General features: G+C 39.7%; 1 protein-coding gene across 1 annotated transcript in view; it reads left to right on the top strand.

Moving 5' to 3' along the window:
• The window catches only part of LOC124253545 (mitogen-activated protein kinase kinase kinase 4-like), a 51,975-nt gene extending 41,194 nt beyond the window's left edge, over window positions 1–10,781 (top strand). The window contains 6 exon segments of the mRNA XM_046687348.1: window positions 5,410–5,526; window positions 5,818–5,977; window positions 6,342–6,461; window positions 7,270–7,376; window positions 7,945–8,124; window positions 9,299–10,781. Of these exon segments, the coding sequence (XP_046543304.1) occupies window positions 5,410–5,526; window positions 5,818–5,977; window positions 6,342–6,461; window positions 7,270–7,376; window positions 7,945–8,124; window positions 9,299–9,328 (714 nt within the window). The 3' untranslated portion in view covers window positions 9,329–10,781.
• Window positions 10,782–20,052: the final 9,271 nt, after the last annotated feature.

Here is a 20,052-nt window from a genome sequence, read left to right as displayed (position 1 = left end):
AAGGTCACATGCAACGTAAAACACAACTTTGCAGATTCTGATACCTTTCGGTATGGACTTACCGAAACAAAGCGTCAAAAATGCAAATTCAACTTATAAAGTTGAAAAATAACGCGATAAAAAAAAACGCGCGAAATTGGAGTTCAAACGTTTCACTAATTTTCCCCAGACATTTCTGGGGAATACGGGTTTCGACAGCTGGCCTGCGCTCATAGCACGCGTCGCAGTGAAATAGGTTCAGCGCAACTTGGAAGCGGGCTGTCTGGTGAATACTCGGTGAAGGCTTTGGTGTGAGCTATTTTCCTAATGTTTTGTTGATATCTCACAGGCGAAGCTTTTATATGTAATGACAGTAAATAAACTGTTTATATAATTTCATTTGTCTATTTCACCACACGTTCTTCTTACCGAGTCACTTTCTCAGTTCGATGCTTAAAAGCAATGTCATTATTTAGCGTTGACACAATTTCTAACTGTGATATAGATATGTCGCTGTCACAGACAAAACTCAATGTCTTGTTTTATTGACACCTGTGTGTCTGCCTGCCTGTCTGCTAATGACAATATTCAATACACAACTGCGATCACTGACCACATGCAATTTGAACTTAACACCAATCAGGCTATACACCATAAACAAAACGCATTGATTTATGGCCCGAGTTCGGTCTCTGTCACATTATGTAATTACACAGACAGGCAGGTGTGATACTTGAACACATGACATGTTATGATGTCTGTTGATTGCAAAATGTTATACACAAAAAATGAGCATGTATTTACAAAACCCAACATCTCTCTATATATACACACACAATGAGCCGTGAAGGCGGCATTTGCTAATGAACCAGCCGTTACACTTGAGTGCACACCCACCCGCTCTGACTGGGTTCGGTATCCCGGCTGCTTCGTTTCGAGGGAGATCGAAACCCAAGTACAAAATATTGCACTTTTGATTTGCAATTATACGCTTATAATTTTGTTTATTCGTTTTTTCATAATCAGCAATACATATTATATGTCATGAAGAAGTGATAATTGTGTTTTAATTATGTTTGATTTTTTGGTTGCATGTGACCTTTAAGTAATTTTTAACTAATCCTGCACTACTTACTTCCTGCACATATTGCTTACGACTCGAAACGTGGCTGTGCCAGATGATTGATGTTGAAAGCGTAGACTGTGATCACTTCCTGGTCTTGGGTAAACATCCGTCTGCGCACGCATCACCGAAGGTGGCGTCAACCACCTCTGATTATTAGGCGTGTGGTTTTGCCAGCTTCGACTTATTTGTATGGTTTTTATTGCTCGACTTATTTGTATCCTATGAATTGTGTGTTTTCCTTTGTTTCTCAGAGGGTGTAGGTATTACCCTTCTGTTTCTTTTTTGTAGTACTGTTGTAGTGATGGTGTTTGTGTTAAACACGATAGTTTTCATCACTAATATCGGTCACTTCGCCATTCAGAACACGTGGCCTCGATGTATTCGTAGTTGCTTTTTTTTGGCTCATGCTTATTTGTTATACTATTATCGTATATTAAGCCTTAATTCTGGTCTCCAGTTTTTGTCAGTATTTGTGAGACGTTTGTTCTCAATTATGCTGTTTCCCTGTGTGTTTGCTAGGGGTTGCTGCTATGTTGCAGTTTCTATACGGCACCCGCTGAATAGTTTGTAAGGCGGGGTATCTCATAAGTGCCTTCATTCATACTGTTTGAATTGCACTTTTCCGTGTTTTTTCACATGAATGAATGTGCTTGTTGCGCTTTCTTGATATATCATCTTAACACCTTTTTTTCCGTCTATGAAGCGCTAGGTCCAACACTGACGTCGCCTATGGCAAGCACCCAGAAACTGAGATACTTGCCACACCACTGATGTCCACTAACTCTAGGGCGTCTGGCGCTCCGTCTCCATTCTCCAGGTTGCTGTTTTCAGAGTTTCCATGGCAGGCGTCATACTCCTGACGCCTAAGACCCATGCGCCGCACACTTAGCAGTCACTGGATGTTTCGACATCCATTCCACACTTGACCTAGTTAGCAGGGACTGCAGCGCCTGTACGGTGCATCTACCACATTGACTACGACCTCGGCGTTCGGCAGTTGGTGTCAGCGTCTCCGTCGCCATACCTACCTGTTCCAGCTTCATTCCTGACAACAGCAAATGTATGGTCTACCTGATCCAGCGCCTGTACGGTGCCTGTAAACCATACTTACATACTTACTGGTGAAAAGTCTCATATCGACAAGGGAGGATATGAACGTAGCTTCGTCCCCTTCAAGGGTGACGGAAGCAGGGGCAAATGAAGCTCAAGATCCACACGACTGGACGCTCCCTCTTCCAGAAGCCCTTGTATTATCCAAACACCTGTACATTGGTGACTACTGCATTTCCGACGTAATGGGTTATTTCTTGGGGGTCCATACGTCACGACATCTGGAAACGTGTTCCGGCTCCTCATAGCTCTGCTTCAACGATGTGCCTGGTTCCGAGGTTTACTTCGACCGGGTGTACCTGCGCTTTTACTTCAAAAGCTCCATGGTTATTAACTCATATCATAATGCAGCAACAGTGATAATTTGGTGATTTCACGTGTGCTGTCCACCATATGGCGTAATTTGCATACGGACAGCAGCCCGGTTTTCACCATACGTCTTTATACTAGCTGGGCTAATTAGCTGGGTTGACTTGTCAACCGGGACGTTTCGGACCTTGTACCATCACACACACTGACGTACATTTGAAGCCTCTTTCAAACAGACAAGATCCTCATTCGGAATCCGGCAGGTACAGGTTTTAGACCCTCATCCCATGTGTGCTGTTCGGACCGATGTCCACCCGTGAGATGACAGACGGACATTCGTCAACGTGTCGGTCTCCTGCCTCACTTACCTCAGTATTTTTTTTTTGTCCTGTGGTGGACTCGCCCATAGATGTCCTAGCTGCAGTCCCCTTGACGGAGCGAGTTCCGAACTACCTACGTTTAGGTCGGCGCCTCCATGCAGAATTGAGGCGCCCCCTGACTATATCTGATAATCTCAGGGTTTCGGTCATGAGATCAATCAGCAGTTCGGAGCTCTAGGCAGTGTTCCTCGCTATCCATCACTGGGCGCGCATTATCTCCCGTGCAACCTGGTTGTTGTGTGGTTTAACAAGAGTTTGACCGGGTTACTGTTTTCAGAAGGTCTGTCTGTTCTCCAGTAATAGCCAACACTCGTGTCTGTCTGAGAACTCAGATATTCCTGGGTGCAGGTACATCTTAGTGGACACTATATCGGGATCTGACAGAGTCGCTTTCACAGACTGAATGCTACACAAAGAGATACCGGTTTATGTGTCTCTGTCTCCGGATGGTCAGCCTGGTCAGCGGATGGCTTAAGCCTTTCCTGGGGGAGCTACATGCAAAATACGTGTCCTCCGGTCTTGCTTCCAAATGTTTTCATCCCAATCAAGAATTAACAACTTGACTTCGACGATATTTAGTCGGTCCCAGCTGACCAACCAGAGTATGGTTTCCGATTTGAAGCAGTCTAGTGTCAAGTGCCCCTCTTCAACTAGCCAGATGGGGAAACATCCTATAGTGCATCCTCATCCCACGCCAGAAGGCGTTTCAGGAGGGACATGGCTGCCACTTCTGTTAGTGGCCATTCGTTCTAACAGTCCCCATTGACAGAAGTTACCGTCCATGCTTCGTTTCTTGAGCACTTGTGTACCCAAGCTACAGTTTTGACCACCCGCCCAGGACTCTCAACATGGTCCTGGACCGCCTACGTGTTGTGTTTTACAAGTCACTCACGAACACTTCCCTTGCAGACTTGCACAGCGATAGCGACAAGGGTCATGCGTTTGGTGCGCTTGGTGTTAATTGGATCCAGTTTGAACGACGCAGTCATGGTTCTGTACCTCTGGGTATTTTATGGGGATTTCATCACTACACACCTGTTGCCAGCTAGGGCGAAATGATCGACGGTTCTCTATTTCGCCCTTATCGTCTGTTGTTGGCGTGAAGACGTTCCTGTGTTCAGCTGGTGTACTCAGTTTGTACATTAAGCGAACTCAAGCCGTCAGTGTCATGTAAGCAAAACACCGAGTGTTTTGTGGATACGGACTTCCTTTATTCATGCGTAGAATGCGGCTGGTCTGGTTTGCCCTACATCTACGCCAACCTCCAGCACACTAGCCTCTATAATGGCGCTTCACTGTAACTGTACAGTAGCGCTTCACTGTAACTATTCAGTGGCATTGATAATGCAAGAGTGTTTCTAGAAGTCGGACACAGTCTTCGCCAATCAGTATCCACACCATATGTGTCCAACGCTTCGGACCATTGGTGCCAGACCAGCACCTCAACAATCCCCCGAAGGATACCACATCCTACATTGTTGTTCGCAATGAAGCATGACGATGTCGTGTGGGGGATGAGTTGTTTTGAGCAAAACAACTGGGTATGTCAGTTAAGGGGTAACACTTGGATAGACTCAGGTCCATGCTTCTTACTGCATTCCCTAAAGCTAATAACGCTTTAAAAATCGTGTGGCCTTTTCCATTTAAGCGTACATGGCTTATTTACCTCTGAGATGTAATCCCTCTCTGTCGACCAGTCTTCCAGATTCCACGAAGGTGTCTTCATTCATGATATTTCTTCCCACGAGGCATGATGTCGCCGTGTGGGAAAAGAGTTGTTCCGAGGGAAACAACTGGGTGTCAGTTAAGGAGCAACACTTCGAAAAACTCAAGTCAATGTTTTTTACTGCATTTCCCTAAAGCTAATCTCGCTTTAAAAATCGCGTGGTCTTTTCCATTTAAGCCTACATGTCTTATATGCGAATTACCACTGAGAGATAGTCACTGTCTGTTGACTATTCTGCCAGGTGCAACGAAGATACCTTCCACAATGTTTTTTTCTTCCCATGAAGCACGCCGACGACGTATGGGAAAAGAGTTGTTCCAGGAGAACAACTGGGTGTGCCAGTTAAGGAGTAACGCTTGGGTTAACCCGAGTCACTGCTTTTTACAATATTTCCCTAAAGCTAATAATGCTTTAAAAATCTTCTGGTATATTCCATTTAAGACTACGTGTCTTATATGCGTATTACCACTGCCTGATCGTCACTCGCTGTCTGTGCAATAAGTGCAGGAAGTAAGTAGTGCAGGATAAGTATACAAATATAAAAAATATTTAGATTTTACTAATATTTAGCTAGATAAATGAATTTGCATTCGTCTGTAATTATCTTTTGTATTCGTACATATACTGAGATAATCAAAGCTTTAGAAGGCCTATAAACGTGTATTTGTTACTTGTCATTAAGGAAATTGTCCCAGCCATGAGGAAGGAAGGTGAAGGCATGGTCATCTTCCTGCGTAGATCTTTTGTTTCCCTGGAGCTAAAAGAGTTTGCGATTTCAGATGAAGATGCAGCCAAATGACCAGCAGGGGTTTAAGGAAATTGCTGACGAGATCAAGAACTTTGAGGGCAACCAGAACAAACACCTGGTCAAATACTACGGGGTGGAGGTGCACAAGGTATGTTGTACATGGGTACTGTGGTTTCCAAAGTTAGATGCTGGACACCAGAACCCATTGCTTCTGAACTGACTGGAAAATGCTCGTGTATCCTGTAAGAGTAGACTTGAAACCGCCATGCCTCCTGTATGTGCTGACTCAAGTCAAAAGATATCCTGTGTGCCGCATATTGTAGGATGAGATTCCAGTGAGACACTGTATTACCATGTGCTGGTGTGTTGCAACCCAGAATATACGAGAATACTCGAGAGTCGAGAGAGACTATGTGAGCATATCCTGGTATTTTTTCAGGATGAGATGCTGATCTTCATGGAGTACTGCGACTGCGACACTGTGGAGGAGGCAGCGAAGATCGGCCTCCCTGAACACATCATCAGGAAATACACCAAGCAGATCCTTATCGCCATCAATCATCTCCATGAAAACGGCATCGTGCACCGAGACATCAAAGGTAACTCCTTGTCATCTCTGTGCAGGAGGGGACTGTGGCATATGATGGACCCCTTACCATTTCTACTGCAGGAGCACGAGTGTGAATTATGATGACTAGCTGATTCATTGTATACTCTCCAGGAAGTTGAGAATGAAAACTGAGTGCACATTGATCCCCTTACTGGGGTTATAATGGTTTATAGTGCAATGACTTTGTAATATAACTGTTGAGCTTCTAGCTATCACAATTATATACTCCCCAGGAAGTTGAGAATGTAAATCAGTGCACACTGATCCACTCACCAGGGTAACAGTGTAGTGCTTTGAAGATTCACATGAGTCTACATGCTTGTGACAACCTGTTTCTTGTGTTTTTGTTTCAGGGGCAAATATCTTCTTGACATCAAACGGAACTGTGAAGGTTGGTGACTTTGGATGTTCGGTGAAGCTGAAGAACCACACCACCATGTTTGGTGAAATAAACAGCCTGGCAGGGACAATGGGTAAGCGAGAATACTACCCACATTGCACCTTTTAATATATTAGTCCAGGAGGAGGCAGCTGAAAAATTTCAAATCGTAGCCTCCCCAGTACTGATTTTGTTTGACACTATTTTCAGTTAGTATGATGTCTTGGGCTCATGAAAAGGCTCATGAAAAGGCCTGTAATACTCTCAGATTGTGGTATCAGGTTTTTTTTACAGGCCATTATATGTGGTGGGGGTCTGCGAGCATTTTCGTCACATTTGGTTTGCTGCCCGACAACACCTCAAAGTTAATCATTAATAGTTTTACTACTATCAATCTGATCACTTTCATTTTGACTTCTGTGTACTGCTAAAGGATGTAGAAATTATTTGACATAATTTTGTTAGCAATGTTGAAAACAACATTAGTTGTGACAAATACACCCAGACACACCCAAACATTGAGTTGTGACAGACCTGCAGAAACAGACACACAGACACACCCAAACACTGAGAAGCAGGCACAGACCTGCAGAAACAGACACACAGACACACCCAAACACTGAGAAGCAGGCACAGACCTGCAGAAACAGACACACAGACACACCCAAACACTGAGAAGCAGGCACAGACCTGCAGAAACAGACACACAGACACACCCAAACACTGAGAAGCAGGAAACACAGACCTCAGCAGACAGACCTGCAGACACACACAGACACACAAACACTGAGAAGCAGGCACAGACCTGCAGAAACAGACACACAGCACACCCAACAGAAGCACACAGAGACAGACAAACACATGTGTTACAGCGAGGTTTGTAGCACTGACTTATGTTTCAGCATATATGGCCCCGGAGGTGATCACCCAGAATGACAAGGAAGGCAGCGGTCGTGCCGCAGATATATGGAGTCTGGGCTGTGTGGTCATTGAGATGGCAACCGGGAAGGTGAGAGCTTCTTACTAGGGTTCCTTTCTTTCCTGAATATGCAAGCTTTATTTTGGTTACTTTACACAGAGATCAGTTGAAGAACATTGTCAAAAAGTATTATTATTTTGTTTATTATTACTGGATATTTATATAGCACACATATCCACGCACTAGTGCATGCTCAAGGAGCTGGTATTTTTTCACTGGAATTTGTATAGTCAGTGATAATGTGTGACGACTAACCCAAATCTTATATTTCGTTCTAAATATTATACCAAGAGATATTGTAATAGGTTCTTGCTTTGGCATGTAAGTGAAGCTTTTTTCTTTTAATGTTGTGTGTCTGTCAAAGACAAGACTGATCAATATGAAAGATGTACATGTCTAAGAACAAATTATGTGTCTGTCCTGAACTATTTTCTGATGTCCCCTGCTGTGATATTGCTGGAATGTTTCTACAAGCGGTGTAAAACGAAACTCTCTCACTCACTGTCCTGAAATAACGAACTCTCCTTGGAAGTTGGAAATGTGTTCCGTCTGGCTGCATGACTTCCTGTATTCTGTAACGAGATCTGTGTGTTGCTAGCGCCCGTGGCACGACGCTGAGAACAACTACCAGATCATGTTCAAGGTGGGGATGGGAGGGACACCGGCTGTCCCCGAGAACCTTAGTGCTGAGGGCAAGGATTTCCTGGCGAACTGCTTCCAGCATGACCCTCAAGCAAGGTGGACAGCCAGCAGACTGCAGGATCATCCCTTCTCCAAGGTAGGCATATACTCTAGACAGTCAACATTCCATCCAGTTCTAAACACTTTGACTGATTTTATCTTTCCTGGTACAATTCTGGATCAATATAGTCTGTCAATGTATCGTGGAGCACAGTGGTGTAGTGGTTAGCATGCTGGCCTCTCACGCCAAAGGCCCGGGTTCGAATCCCGGTGGAGACACCAAAATTTGTGACCTGGGTCTCATACTGTGTTGTGTCCCTGGGCACGGCACTTCGTCCACATTGCACTCAGTCCACCCAGCTGTTTAAAATGGGTACCTGAAAAGCGGATGTACGGACCTATACGGTCGCGCTTAGCGCTTAGTAGCAGCTTTGAAAGTACAATTCTGTCAGGGTAATAATGTAACGCCAGAGAACAGCATCACGTTGGATTCTAGGCGAAAAATTAGCATTAGCATTTATTATTATTATTATTATTATTATTATTATTATCAAGTAGTCTGCTAGTTGTTCCTCAAGCAAATGGACAGCTAGCAGACTACAAGACCACCCAGTCTCTGAAGTAGGCATTTACTCTGGACAGTCAACTGTACAGCTGCAAACATTCCTACAGATTCTATCTGTCCCTTTACAAGCATCGGTATAAGTCTGCATCAAGTGAGCTTTGCTCTAATGATACTGAAGTGGTTGTAAAGGTTTTGTCCCATGATGAGAATTGAGCACGGACCTCATCCCAGATGCTTACTTTGTACTCGTGATCAAAGTGCTTATGCCGTCAGTGCTGACAAGGTACAGATGTCATCTGTAGGATGACTCCATGTTTTGGTACAATATGATTGTGTACTGGTTGTGACAGTGTATTGTGTAGCAAACGTGTTAACAAGAGTGTACCATATAAAAAGTAAAAAGTGAGTCTGTATGTACTGTTGGTACCACCCTGGCTATTGTGGTGTGTCATTCTACCCAGACGGTTGAGATAAATATCTTGGACACAGTGGTTACAACATGTGAAATATCTCTCTGCATTTTGCCAATGGTCAGTACTGATCCATCAGTTAAAGCTGTATGACATCATCCATTGCATTGACGTCTAAACTGGAGCCTTCACTATCACCACCATCATCATCATCATCATCATCATCATCATCATCATCATCATCATCATCATCATCATCATCATCCAATTCAAACTCTACCTTTTGCTCTTTTCAGGTTTACGAAGAAGCTGATGGCGAAAGTTGATGATGGTGTACTACTAGGCGGTGAAGATATACCCTGTTACCATGGTTACAGCTAAATTCTGTGATTGCTGTCTGGCAGCTACATGTTGTATATTTCTTGATCTGCTCCAACATGGCCGACGCTGCAGGGGATACACAATAGGGCACCAGTGACTCTTACATCCGATTTCTACATTATGAATTACATTTTATAACACTGATTTGTCTCAGGCCATGTGATGATTGAAAAGATGCAGGGAAAAATGTCTTGGAAGCAATCAGGCAGAATAAAAGTTGAATTGTCTCGTATCATTAAGATCGACAGTATTTTGCAGGCGTTAATATTAGTACCCTGCTTGATGCATGTTTGGTGTATTTTATATTAATTACTTCGAAGTTTTGTCATGTTAACACTATTCATTCAGGAAACAGTGAATGCTGTAATGTTTGGTACGCTATTTAATCTGAAGCAATATGGGGAGTAGTATTCAGCATGAACAGTTTAACAGTATGACTTTGCTTACTGAGTTGACATGCTTCTTTGATGATGATATACTGAGGGAAAAAAATAAGGGATCACATGAAAGCACCATTGTTTCTTATTTTTTTCCAAGGCTTTCTTCACAAACTTTGAATCACACAGCTCGTGAAGAAACCTGGAAAAACATAAAGGAACACTTGTGCTTTCATGTGATCCCGTATTTTTTTCCCTCAGTATATATTGGTCAACAATGAGAAGTTTATTGAATATTGTTGAAAAAAGTCACCACCATACATGAATTTCAAGGGTTCTTATGGGAAATACGGTGGTGGGGTAGCCATCATGCTGAAGACCCGGGTTCAATTCCTACATTGGGATAATGTGTGAAGCCTATTTTTCGTAATATTGCTGGAATATTGCTAAAAGTGACGTAAAACCATACTCACTCACTTACACAAAATATGAGGGTTAGTTACTCTAATGTGTAGGTTCTGTAAACAGGGATTGAAGCAAGCTAGTGTCTTACAGTTTTACTAACGTTAAAGATATCCTAAGGGTTGTTCAAATTTTGAACATTTTGGTGATGTAGGATTTCATAATTACTATCTACTATGATTACAAGATGTTTGCTTTTCTTTTCAAATGGCTAAAATTATGGGACATATTTTCTAGGTTGTTTGGAAGAGATTGTATATCCAGATATTGGAATGAGTCAGTTTTGCCCATGTGAAATGACAGCTTGTATTTTGAAATGTGTCGAGTTGTGATATTTGTCAAGATATGTATTGCCATGCATTTTGCTACTGTTATTGAAGTCCCCCTTCTACCTAAATGGGTGCACTTTTGAGGATGGCTGTTATTTAGATGCAACAGTCTCATGTATTGACATCCTGCACTCTCCATGAGTGTGTTTGCTGTACTATAGGGGATCCATACAGATCGGGGTTAGAATTGATCTTCAGTAACCCATGCTTGTCGTGTAAGAGGCGACTAACGGGATCGAGGGGTCAAGCTCACTGACTGGGTTGACACATGTCATTGTATCCCAATTGCTTAGATTGATGCTCATGCTATTGATCACTGGATTGTCTGGTCCAGACTCGATTATTTACAGACTGCTGCCATATAGCTGGAATATTGCTGAGTGCGGCGTAAAACTAAACTCACTCACTGTACTAGTGGAAGAAGGAAAAGAGGAATCAGCAATATTTATGGGGGTAGTTTTGTCCTGAAGACTAAGAGTGAGTGAGTGAGTTTAGTTTTACGCCGCACTCAGCAATATTCCAGCTATATGGCGACGGTCTGTAAATAATCAAATCTGGACCAGACAATCCAGGGATCAACAGCATGAACATCGATCTACGCAATTGGGATACAATGACATGTGTCAACCCAGTCAGCGAGCCTGACCCCCCGATCCCGTTAGTCGCCTCTTACCACAAGCATGGGTTACTGAAGATCAATTCATACCCAGACCTTCACAGGTCTTGGAGACCAAGAACACAATATGATAATAATATTCCCCCAATATTCTTAGTTCCTAACCTTTTTGTTCAGTATATCCAGCATTGTTTGTGTTACTCTTGGTTGATACTGAAACAGTTACTAGAATTTCTTTCATTTTCTCTTACTTGTTTTACAAAATGTTTGAAACAAATAAGTTTCAACTTTCAAATCAACTCTGTATTAATGTACAAAATACAAGTATTAGCTTGCAGGAAATTGATTTTAGTGTTGGTAGTTGCTGGTTTTCAAACTAGTTTCATCAAATTCTTTCTAACTGAAAAAATAACAATTCATGTTTTAATGGCAGTAACTGGTCGTTCGGGAATGTTTGATGTCTTTGTAGATAAGAATTTTGAGAAAACACATACAACTTAATGAGACTTATAAAATAAATGGTACACATACCAAACGATACTGTTTCAGTTAACTCTGGGGCTTGTAATGCTATTGCTAAATCCTGGAGAAAGGTGTTGAAGTCCAACCAATCCAGGACAGGTACAAGGTTGTGAGGTTACATATGTATTTACCATAGTGTTTGGATTCTGACACTGTGTTAAATGGATGTTAAATGGATGTTGATGAATAATGTAATACACACAAACTTGCATATGTTAATGTTAATGTGGATATTGAAATGTTGGCTTTTTACTGAATATTTTTCAATCTAATGCAGGTTTTCTTTTGATATGTAACTGACATATCTTTTCCCAAAATGAAGTCTTGTTTGAATTTTTGTTCAGTTTTTGGAAAGCATTTAACATTAGCCATTGCTTGATCTTTTTGAATGATGCCATACTGTGATGATGCAGTTTTGTGATGATGTCATTGTTTGAAGATATCATAGTATGATGATACTATAGTTTGGTGATACCATTCATTGATGTCATTACTTTTAAGATGGCACCATTACAACAATGATGCACTAATTTGATGATGCCATTGTTGGATATCATTTCTTGATAATGTCATTGTTGAATGATGCCATTGTTTGATGATGTCATTGTTGGATATCATTTCTTGATAATGCCATTGTTGAATGATGCCATTGTTTGATGATGTCATTGTTGGATATCATTTCTTATAATGTCATTGTTGAATGATGCCATTGTTTGATGATGCCATTGTTGGATATCATTTTTTATAATGTCATTGTTGAATGATGCCATTGTTTGATGATGTCATTGTTGGATATCATTTTTAGATATCATGATAATGTCATTGTTGAATGATGCCATTGTTTAATGATGTCATTGTTGGATATCATTTCTCGATAATGTCATTGTTGAATGATGCCATTGTTGGATATCATTTCTCGATAATGCCATTGTTGAATGATGCCATTGTTTGATGATGTCATTGTTGGATATCATTTCTTGATAATGTCATTGTTGAATGATGCCATTGTTTGATGATGCCATTGTTGGATATCATTTTTTATAATGTCATTGTTGATTGATGCCATTGTTTGATGATGTCATTGTTGGATATCATTTTTGATAATGTCATTGTTGAATGATGCCATTGTTTGATGATGCCATTGTTGGATATCATTTCTCGATAATGTCATTGTTGAATGATGCCATTGTTGGATATCATTTCTCGATAATGTCATTGTTGAATGATGTCATTGTTTGATGATGCCATTGTTGGATATCATTTCTTGATAATGTCATTGTTGAATGATGCCATTGTTTGATGATGTCATTGTTGGATATCATTTCTTGATAATGTCATTGTTGAATGATGCCATTGTTGGATATCATTTCTCGATAATGTCATTGTTGAATGATGCCATTGTTTGATGATGCTATTGTTGGATATCATTTCTTGATAATGTCATTGTTGAATGATGCCATTGTTTGATGATGTCATTGTTGGATATCATTTCTTGATAATGTCATTGTTGATTGATGCCATTGTTTGATGATGCCATTGTTGGATATCATTTCTTGATAATGTCATTGTTGATTGATGCCATTGTTTGATGATATTATTGCTTGATGATGCTGAAGTTTGATGCCACTTCATTTAAAGAGTGACTGTGTCTGTAGCACAGCATATACATACTATACAACAGCAACATACATTGTCACTAACCATTACGCATATCAGATGTACGTGTCATACTGAATATGGTATTACAACCAACTAACTGCTTTAACTCCAATAGTAACCTCCAGACATTAAACATACAATTACATCCACTGATAATATGGTAGTCATGTTCCAATGAAACCTGGATGATAAGTGCTTTCATGGTTTTGGTTGAGTACAATTTGATTAGGCTTTTCGCGAACACCTGGTGTCATCTTTGATTTTCATCACTACTTAGGGTGGTTTGGGTAGTCTAGTGGTTAAAGCGTCCGCTTGTCATGCTGAAACCTGGGTTCGATTCTCAATATGGGTACAATGTGTGATGCCCATATCTGGTGTCCCCTGCCCTGATATTGCTGGAATATTGCTAAAAGTGGCGTAAAAGCAAACTCACTCACTCACTGACTCACTCATCACTGCTTTTATGCCAGGTTATATCAGTTTCGGCAGAGATAGAGAAGATATTATTAGACTTTTAATGAACACCTGGTGTCATCACTAACTACTTGTCCTTTATGCCAGATTGTATCAGTTTCAGCAGATAATTGAGGCTGATTATTCTCTGGTGTTTTGCATTTACACCCTTATATCTCACTATGGGCATATTTGTATATAGTGTAGGCTTCTGACTGATGAAGCCAATATTCAGTCTCAGGGTTAGTAAGCCTGGCCAAGAGGTGATAAGTGCACCCATTTAGTTTGAGTCAGGATTTCACTGGTCGCTATGTTGTACATACTGCAGTGCTGACTGACAAACAACCACGTCTTTCACCAGATTGTTGTTATGAGAGGAGATATTTTTAGATAATCATTGTATGAGAGACTGAGTTAAGATCTGTGGGAGATGAGATTATGTAAGAAAACATGTACATTACAATAAATAGACTAACTTTGCTATTGCTGTGACTTCTGTAGATTGGTATTAGCTTTCATATCATGTGCTGCATATTTGTACCATATATTATTGATGGATTAATATCTTCAGGTGTTAATAATATGTTCAAATTTCTCGTCCCAAACATATTCATTTGAATTTTAACGTTAATAACCTGAATAGCTTCTTATGAGAATATATATATCTATCTGAATGTTGACTAATGTCTGCATCATTTATTCAAAAATGTTTTAATGGATACCCAGTTTTGTTTCATTCAAAAACGTGCTCTACAAGCACCTGTAAAATCACTTGCATGATTCTAATATCAATGTTCAGCAAGTATTTGGTTCTGTCTGCAAACTGTGTTTGATTTTATAGGGATAAAATGATGTGCTTTAGATGAACATTTTAATGTAGATAATATTTTTATATCAGGGGATTGTGTCAAAAGTTTGTTTTAGTTTTAGGAAATTATTTTATGCTCTCATATTGTGCTCAATTGTTTAAGTCAATGATGGAGTCACTTTTCCTTGTCACAGATAAGCTGATCTGTTTGAGGATGGGATAAAGATGTGAAACCTTTTAAGTAGTTTGGACTTCTTAATTTTCAAAATAATATGTTGTTAGTAAGATATGCATCCATTTATTTTTATGTAGTCAAATATTCTTGGATCTTACTGAGAAAATGGCTTTGCATAGGCAATCAATATATTCATGAGAATTTTCTGCAGATCGATGGAATTCTGCAGATATCTTTATGTGAAAGGGCAACTTTGTTATAGGTACAGAATATACAGTTAAATGATATAGTTCTGCCAAGATAGCAAAACATTTTATTTTTTTAAACATTCTTACCCCTGAATTTAGTGATCACATATTTTTAGTTCTTCCCCTGTAATGGTTCGGTATACCAGAATCCACAAAACAAAATGCAAATGTGATGTATGACTTCATGTGCTTTAGGGAGAAATAATGTACTTTCAAAAACACTGTTTATTGGAGGTTTTCCAGAAATGCAGTAGATAGGATCACAAATATTGATGCAAAGTAAACGTTTACGATTGGTGTATAAGCTTACTTATGATCAAAGAGAAATTTGTTTGTATTTTGAATTCTTATGTGTATGTCAATATACAGTTAAACCTCAATGTCAGTCACGTTATGACGCCAAATATTCACTCATTATATTTCATGCATAGGTTTCAGCTAAGCAATTAAATACGATTGTTGCCATGGTTACAAATTATAGAATGCAATTATTCTCCTGCAAATAGTCATACATTTGTGCTCAAATCATGTACATAGCTCTCGTTTAGAGATGTACATATATGGAACAGAGCTCCTGGAGCTGGTTGTATATTTATTCCTCAAAGAAGGCGTGTCATGAATGTATTTTCACTGCAATCTGTGATCAATTTCAGTCTGACCCGGGAGCTGTCTGTGATTGCTGTGAACAGGGCCTGTGTATACAGGGCACCCTCTCACAGGAGGTCCATCTTGTCCACCAATACAATTGTTGAACTGCTTTTTGAAAATAAGCTCTGTTTATTATTATTGTTTTTGAAAATCCAAATTGATCGAACCTAGATTTTATGAAATTACCAGTTAATATTTGTAACATGATGCCGTTGAAACTTGTCCAATAACTTTTCTAATTTCATCCAAATGATGTTGATAAATCTGTTACTAAACTATGCATGGTTTTATATTCTAGATCATTGAATACTTCCTTCTATAGGAATACTCTCTGAGTATGAAGTACATTTGTGTTTTCTATCAAACTTGATTATTTGAAACTTTGAATTATTGGAACATAGTCGTTTTATGTTTTGTAAAATTAATATTCTTGATTTGTGTGACTTGAAGATAGACCAGACCTTTCTAGATTTGATCTTTACTTTCCTAGTGCTGGACACAGGGCCTGTACATACTCTAATATTTTAATTATGTATAGAATGGAGTGCCACCATGTTATCCAATATGTATAGATTGGAGTGCCAACATGTTATCCAATAAGTATAGATTGGAGTGCCAACATGTTATCCAATATGTATAGATTGGAGTGCAAACATGTTTTCCCAATATGTATAGAATGGAGTGCCACCATGTTATCCAATATGTATAGATTGGAGTGCCACCATGTTATCCAATATGTATAGATTGGAGTGCCAACATGTTATCCAATATGTATAGATTGGAGTGCCACCATGTTATCCAATATGTATAGATTGGAGTGCCAACATGTTATCCAATATGTATAGAATGGAGTGCCACCATGTTATCCAATATGTATAGATTGGAGTGCCAACATGTTATCCACCCAGACATATTTATTTGATTAATCTGTGTTTTAATTCAACTCTTATTTGGATCTTTTGTATCAACTTTTCTGTTATTGTTCTACTTGCCCAAGAGAACCTGATGTTTCTTGTACATCATGGGTTTGGAGGACCTATTGGACAAAGGTACAGAACTGTGTACTTTGGTGGTTTTTAGATTTGAAATTCCAGATTCACCCTGTGGTTTCCTTGGGCTGTGTATTCTAGACTTAGCTCTGAGTTTTCAAGGATGTAGTGGATGTCTGTTCCCGTGTGCCATGCTTTGTCTTATGCGCCCGTTCATACCATGATATTTAATATTACATGATGGTATAGTGATCTCAAACCTGAGATTACGCATTTCATCAAGAATGTTGTATAAGAATTATTCCTTGTGCTCACATTGGTATTCAGAGTTGACTTTCTAGTTTTGTTGGTAATGTATGAACATTTGAAATGTTGCGGAGATTCCCTATTTAACTGATCGATATCTTATTGAACAAAATGGGGTTTGCCATTGTTTTTCATTTTTATGCTGGAGCGGTGGGTTAGCCTAGTGGTTAAAGCGTTTGCTCATCAGGCCGAAGACCCGGGTTCGATTCCCCACATGGGTACAATGTGTGAAGCCCATTTCTGGTGTCCCCCTATCGTGATATTGCTGGAATATTGCTAAAGTGGCATAAAACTAGACTCACTCACTCAAACTTGTTTATGCTGTATATTACAAAACAGTTGAATACTAATATTAATCCTATGCAATCTGCTTTTGAAATCCAGACACACATAGATTTTGTGCCTTTTTGAGGTATGCTGCAAATATTGTTCTGATACATTTGAGCCTGTGTGATATTTAAGTGTTCATCATTACTAGACTGTTAATAGCTCTTGAAACATATTTATTGTAATTCTGTTATTTGCTTGTTTAAGGTACATCTGAATTTCACTGAATTATTTTGATGTTGAGAGGAATGCAACAGTAAACATGCGGGCCATGTTAACTCGGTCACAAGAAATGACCCCTGAAACATCACATTAATAAATGTGTATATAACACCTTGTTTTCCTGGTTTGTTGTAGTAGCTGAGGTCATACTGAAGATGTAGCTTCCCACAAGCACTACATCTTTATTGATCTTCTTTTGTTTGAAGCACTTCTATTTGTTTTGTGTTGATAATGTGATGTTCAGTGATCTTCCAGTAGGAATATTTTGTTTCCCTTCACTTGTCAACCTTACTTCTTCCAGGGTAATTGAAACCCATGAAAATCCGGGTTAGAATTAATCTTCAGTAACCCATGATTGTCATAAGAGGCAACTAAAGGGATCAGGTCGTCAGACTCGCTGACTTGGTTGACACATGTCATTGGTTCCCAATTACGCAGGTCGATGCTCATGCTGTTGATCACTGGATTGTCTGGTCCAAACTCGATTATTTACAGACCGCCACCATATAGCTGGAATATTGCTGAGTGTGGCGTAAAACCAAACTCACTCATTCTTTTGCTGAAAGCACTTCTATTTGTTTATTACAGGTTTTTATGTTGGTAATGTGATGTTCAGTGATCTTCCAGTGAGAATATTTTGTTTTCCTTCACTTGTCAACTCTACTGCTCCCACACATGCACATGGTTACATATGAAACTAAAACACGAAATTGTTCCAGTGCATGATTTAATGATACTAAGTACAAAAAGTAGGGGATACTTTGTTTTGAGGTGAAACAACAGGAACATACGCCAATGTCTGGCAAATATGTTATGTTCTGTATGTGGCATGAACATGTTTGGAGAATATATGTTCACAACCATAACAATGTTACAGTCATGATGCCTTCGACTTCATGTAGCATGTGCAAAGGGTGGTATGCCAGATTTACCATTGTCTCTCACACTTGCTTGTGAGCATAGGTATATTTTACTTCTGGAACCCAAAATTAAAATCCAAAAATTACTTCACACTTATTAAACAGATTTGATCAATGCACCAAGTGAGTTATGATTTAACCTCACTCTTCATTAAAGACATTGGATCAATGCTCTAAGTGAGTTGGGATTTAAAGGTCACATGCAACCAAAAAATCAAACATAATTAAAACACAATCATCACTTTTTCATGACATATAATATACATTGCTGGTTATGAAAAAACATAAAAACAATATTATAAGCGTACATAACACAAATCAAAAGTGCAATATTTTGTACTTGGGTTTAACTTCCCAAGAAACGAAGCAGCCGGGATACCGAACCCAGTCTGAGCGGGTGGCTGTCAGAGCTGGTTCATTTGCAGACGCCCTCACGGCTCATTGTGTGTGTATATATAGAGATGTTGGGTTTTGTAAATACATGCTCATTTTTGAGTATAACATTTTGCAATCAACAGACATTATAACATGTCATGTGTACAAGCATCACATCTGCCTGTCTGTGTAATTACATAATGTGACAGAGACCGAACTCGGGCCATAAATCAATGCGTTTTGTTTATGGTGTATAGCCTGATTGGTGTTAAATTCAAATTGCATGTGGTCAGTGATTGAAATTGTGCATTGAATATTGTCATTAGCGGACGGGCAGGCAGACACATAGGTGCCAATAAAACAGACAAGCGCTGGGGGAAAGTTAGTTAATCGTTTGAAGTCCGATTTCGCGCGGTTTTTTTCATCGCGTTATTTTTCAACTTTATAAGTTGAATTTGCATTTTTGATGATTTGTTTCGGTAAGTCCATACTTAATATGCGCTCTGATATTTTCACAACTTTTTGACCTAATAAATAGCAGCTAAATTCCCCTCATATGCATAGTGTGATATTAATTCTACGTTGAAATAAGATTTTGCTGTGTGAACACTCGAGTCGGCAAACTGATACCACTCCTAAGATAATTGAATAATAGTCACAGTCCACTAAGGTGAACCTGAAGGTCACACACACCTGGGCCGGAAAGGGGACTCCCGAAGGAGGGTGGGGCTTAAGGGTTAAACAGTCGATTAGGTCAGACAAAGGTCACACCTATGTGACATCATAAAATCAAAATGGCCCACCAACAAGGTCTTTCCCCCTTCCCCTACAACAGCTATGAAATAGTGATGATACCAGGTGTTCGCGAAAAGGTCACCCACCTGGCACCCTTCATAACCATAATGGAAGTAGTCCACTTTTATTCCAGGATGAATATCTTGCTCAAAGCGCATATCATTATTAAACATGTGCTAATTATAGTCAATTGTTCACTTCAAATAATTCGGAACTTATGTATAAGTCAAAATAGGGAACTGCGTCGGACATAATTTGTGTCACTGATGCATGAACTTTGGAAATTTCCTCCACGTCTACCACAAAACTCATTGAGAGCATTACTGAATGCCTTGAATGTTGCAACCTTGATCAAACAACTGCTGAGCAAGAGTGCTATGACGCTCTTTGAAATCCTGATAAAAAGAATCTCAAAAGATGTGAAATGTAAACACCAAA

This window comes from Haliotis rubra, unplaced genomic scaffold (genome assembly GCF_003918875.1).
Source record: "Haliotis rubra isolate DU_JTF1 unplaced genomic scaffold, ASM391887v1 Scf544, whole genome shotgun sequence".
Classification (NCBI taxonomy): Eukaryota; Metazoa; Mollusca; class Gastropoda; order Lepetellida; family Haliotidae; genus Haliotis; species Haliotis rubra.
The sequence above is the reverse complement of the archived record's forward strand: the minus strand, read 5'-3'. Positions and strand labels throughout refer to the sequence as shown.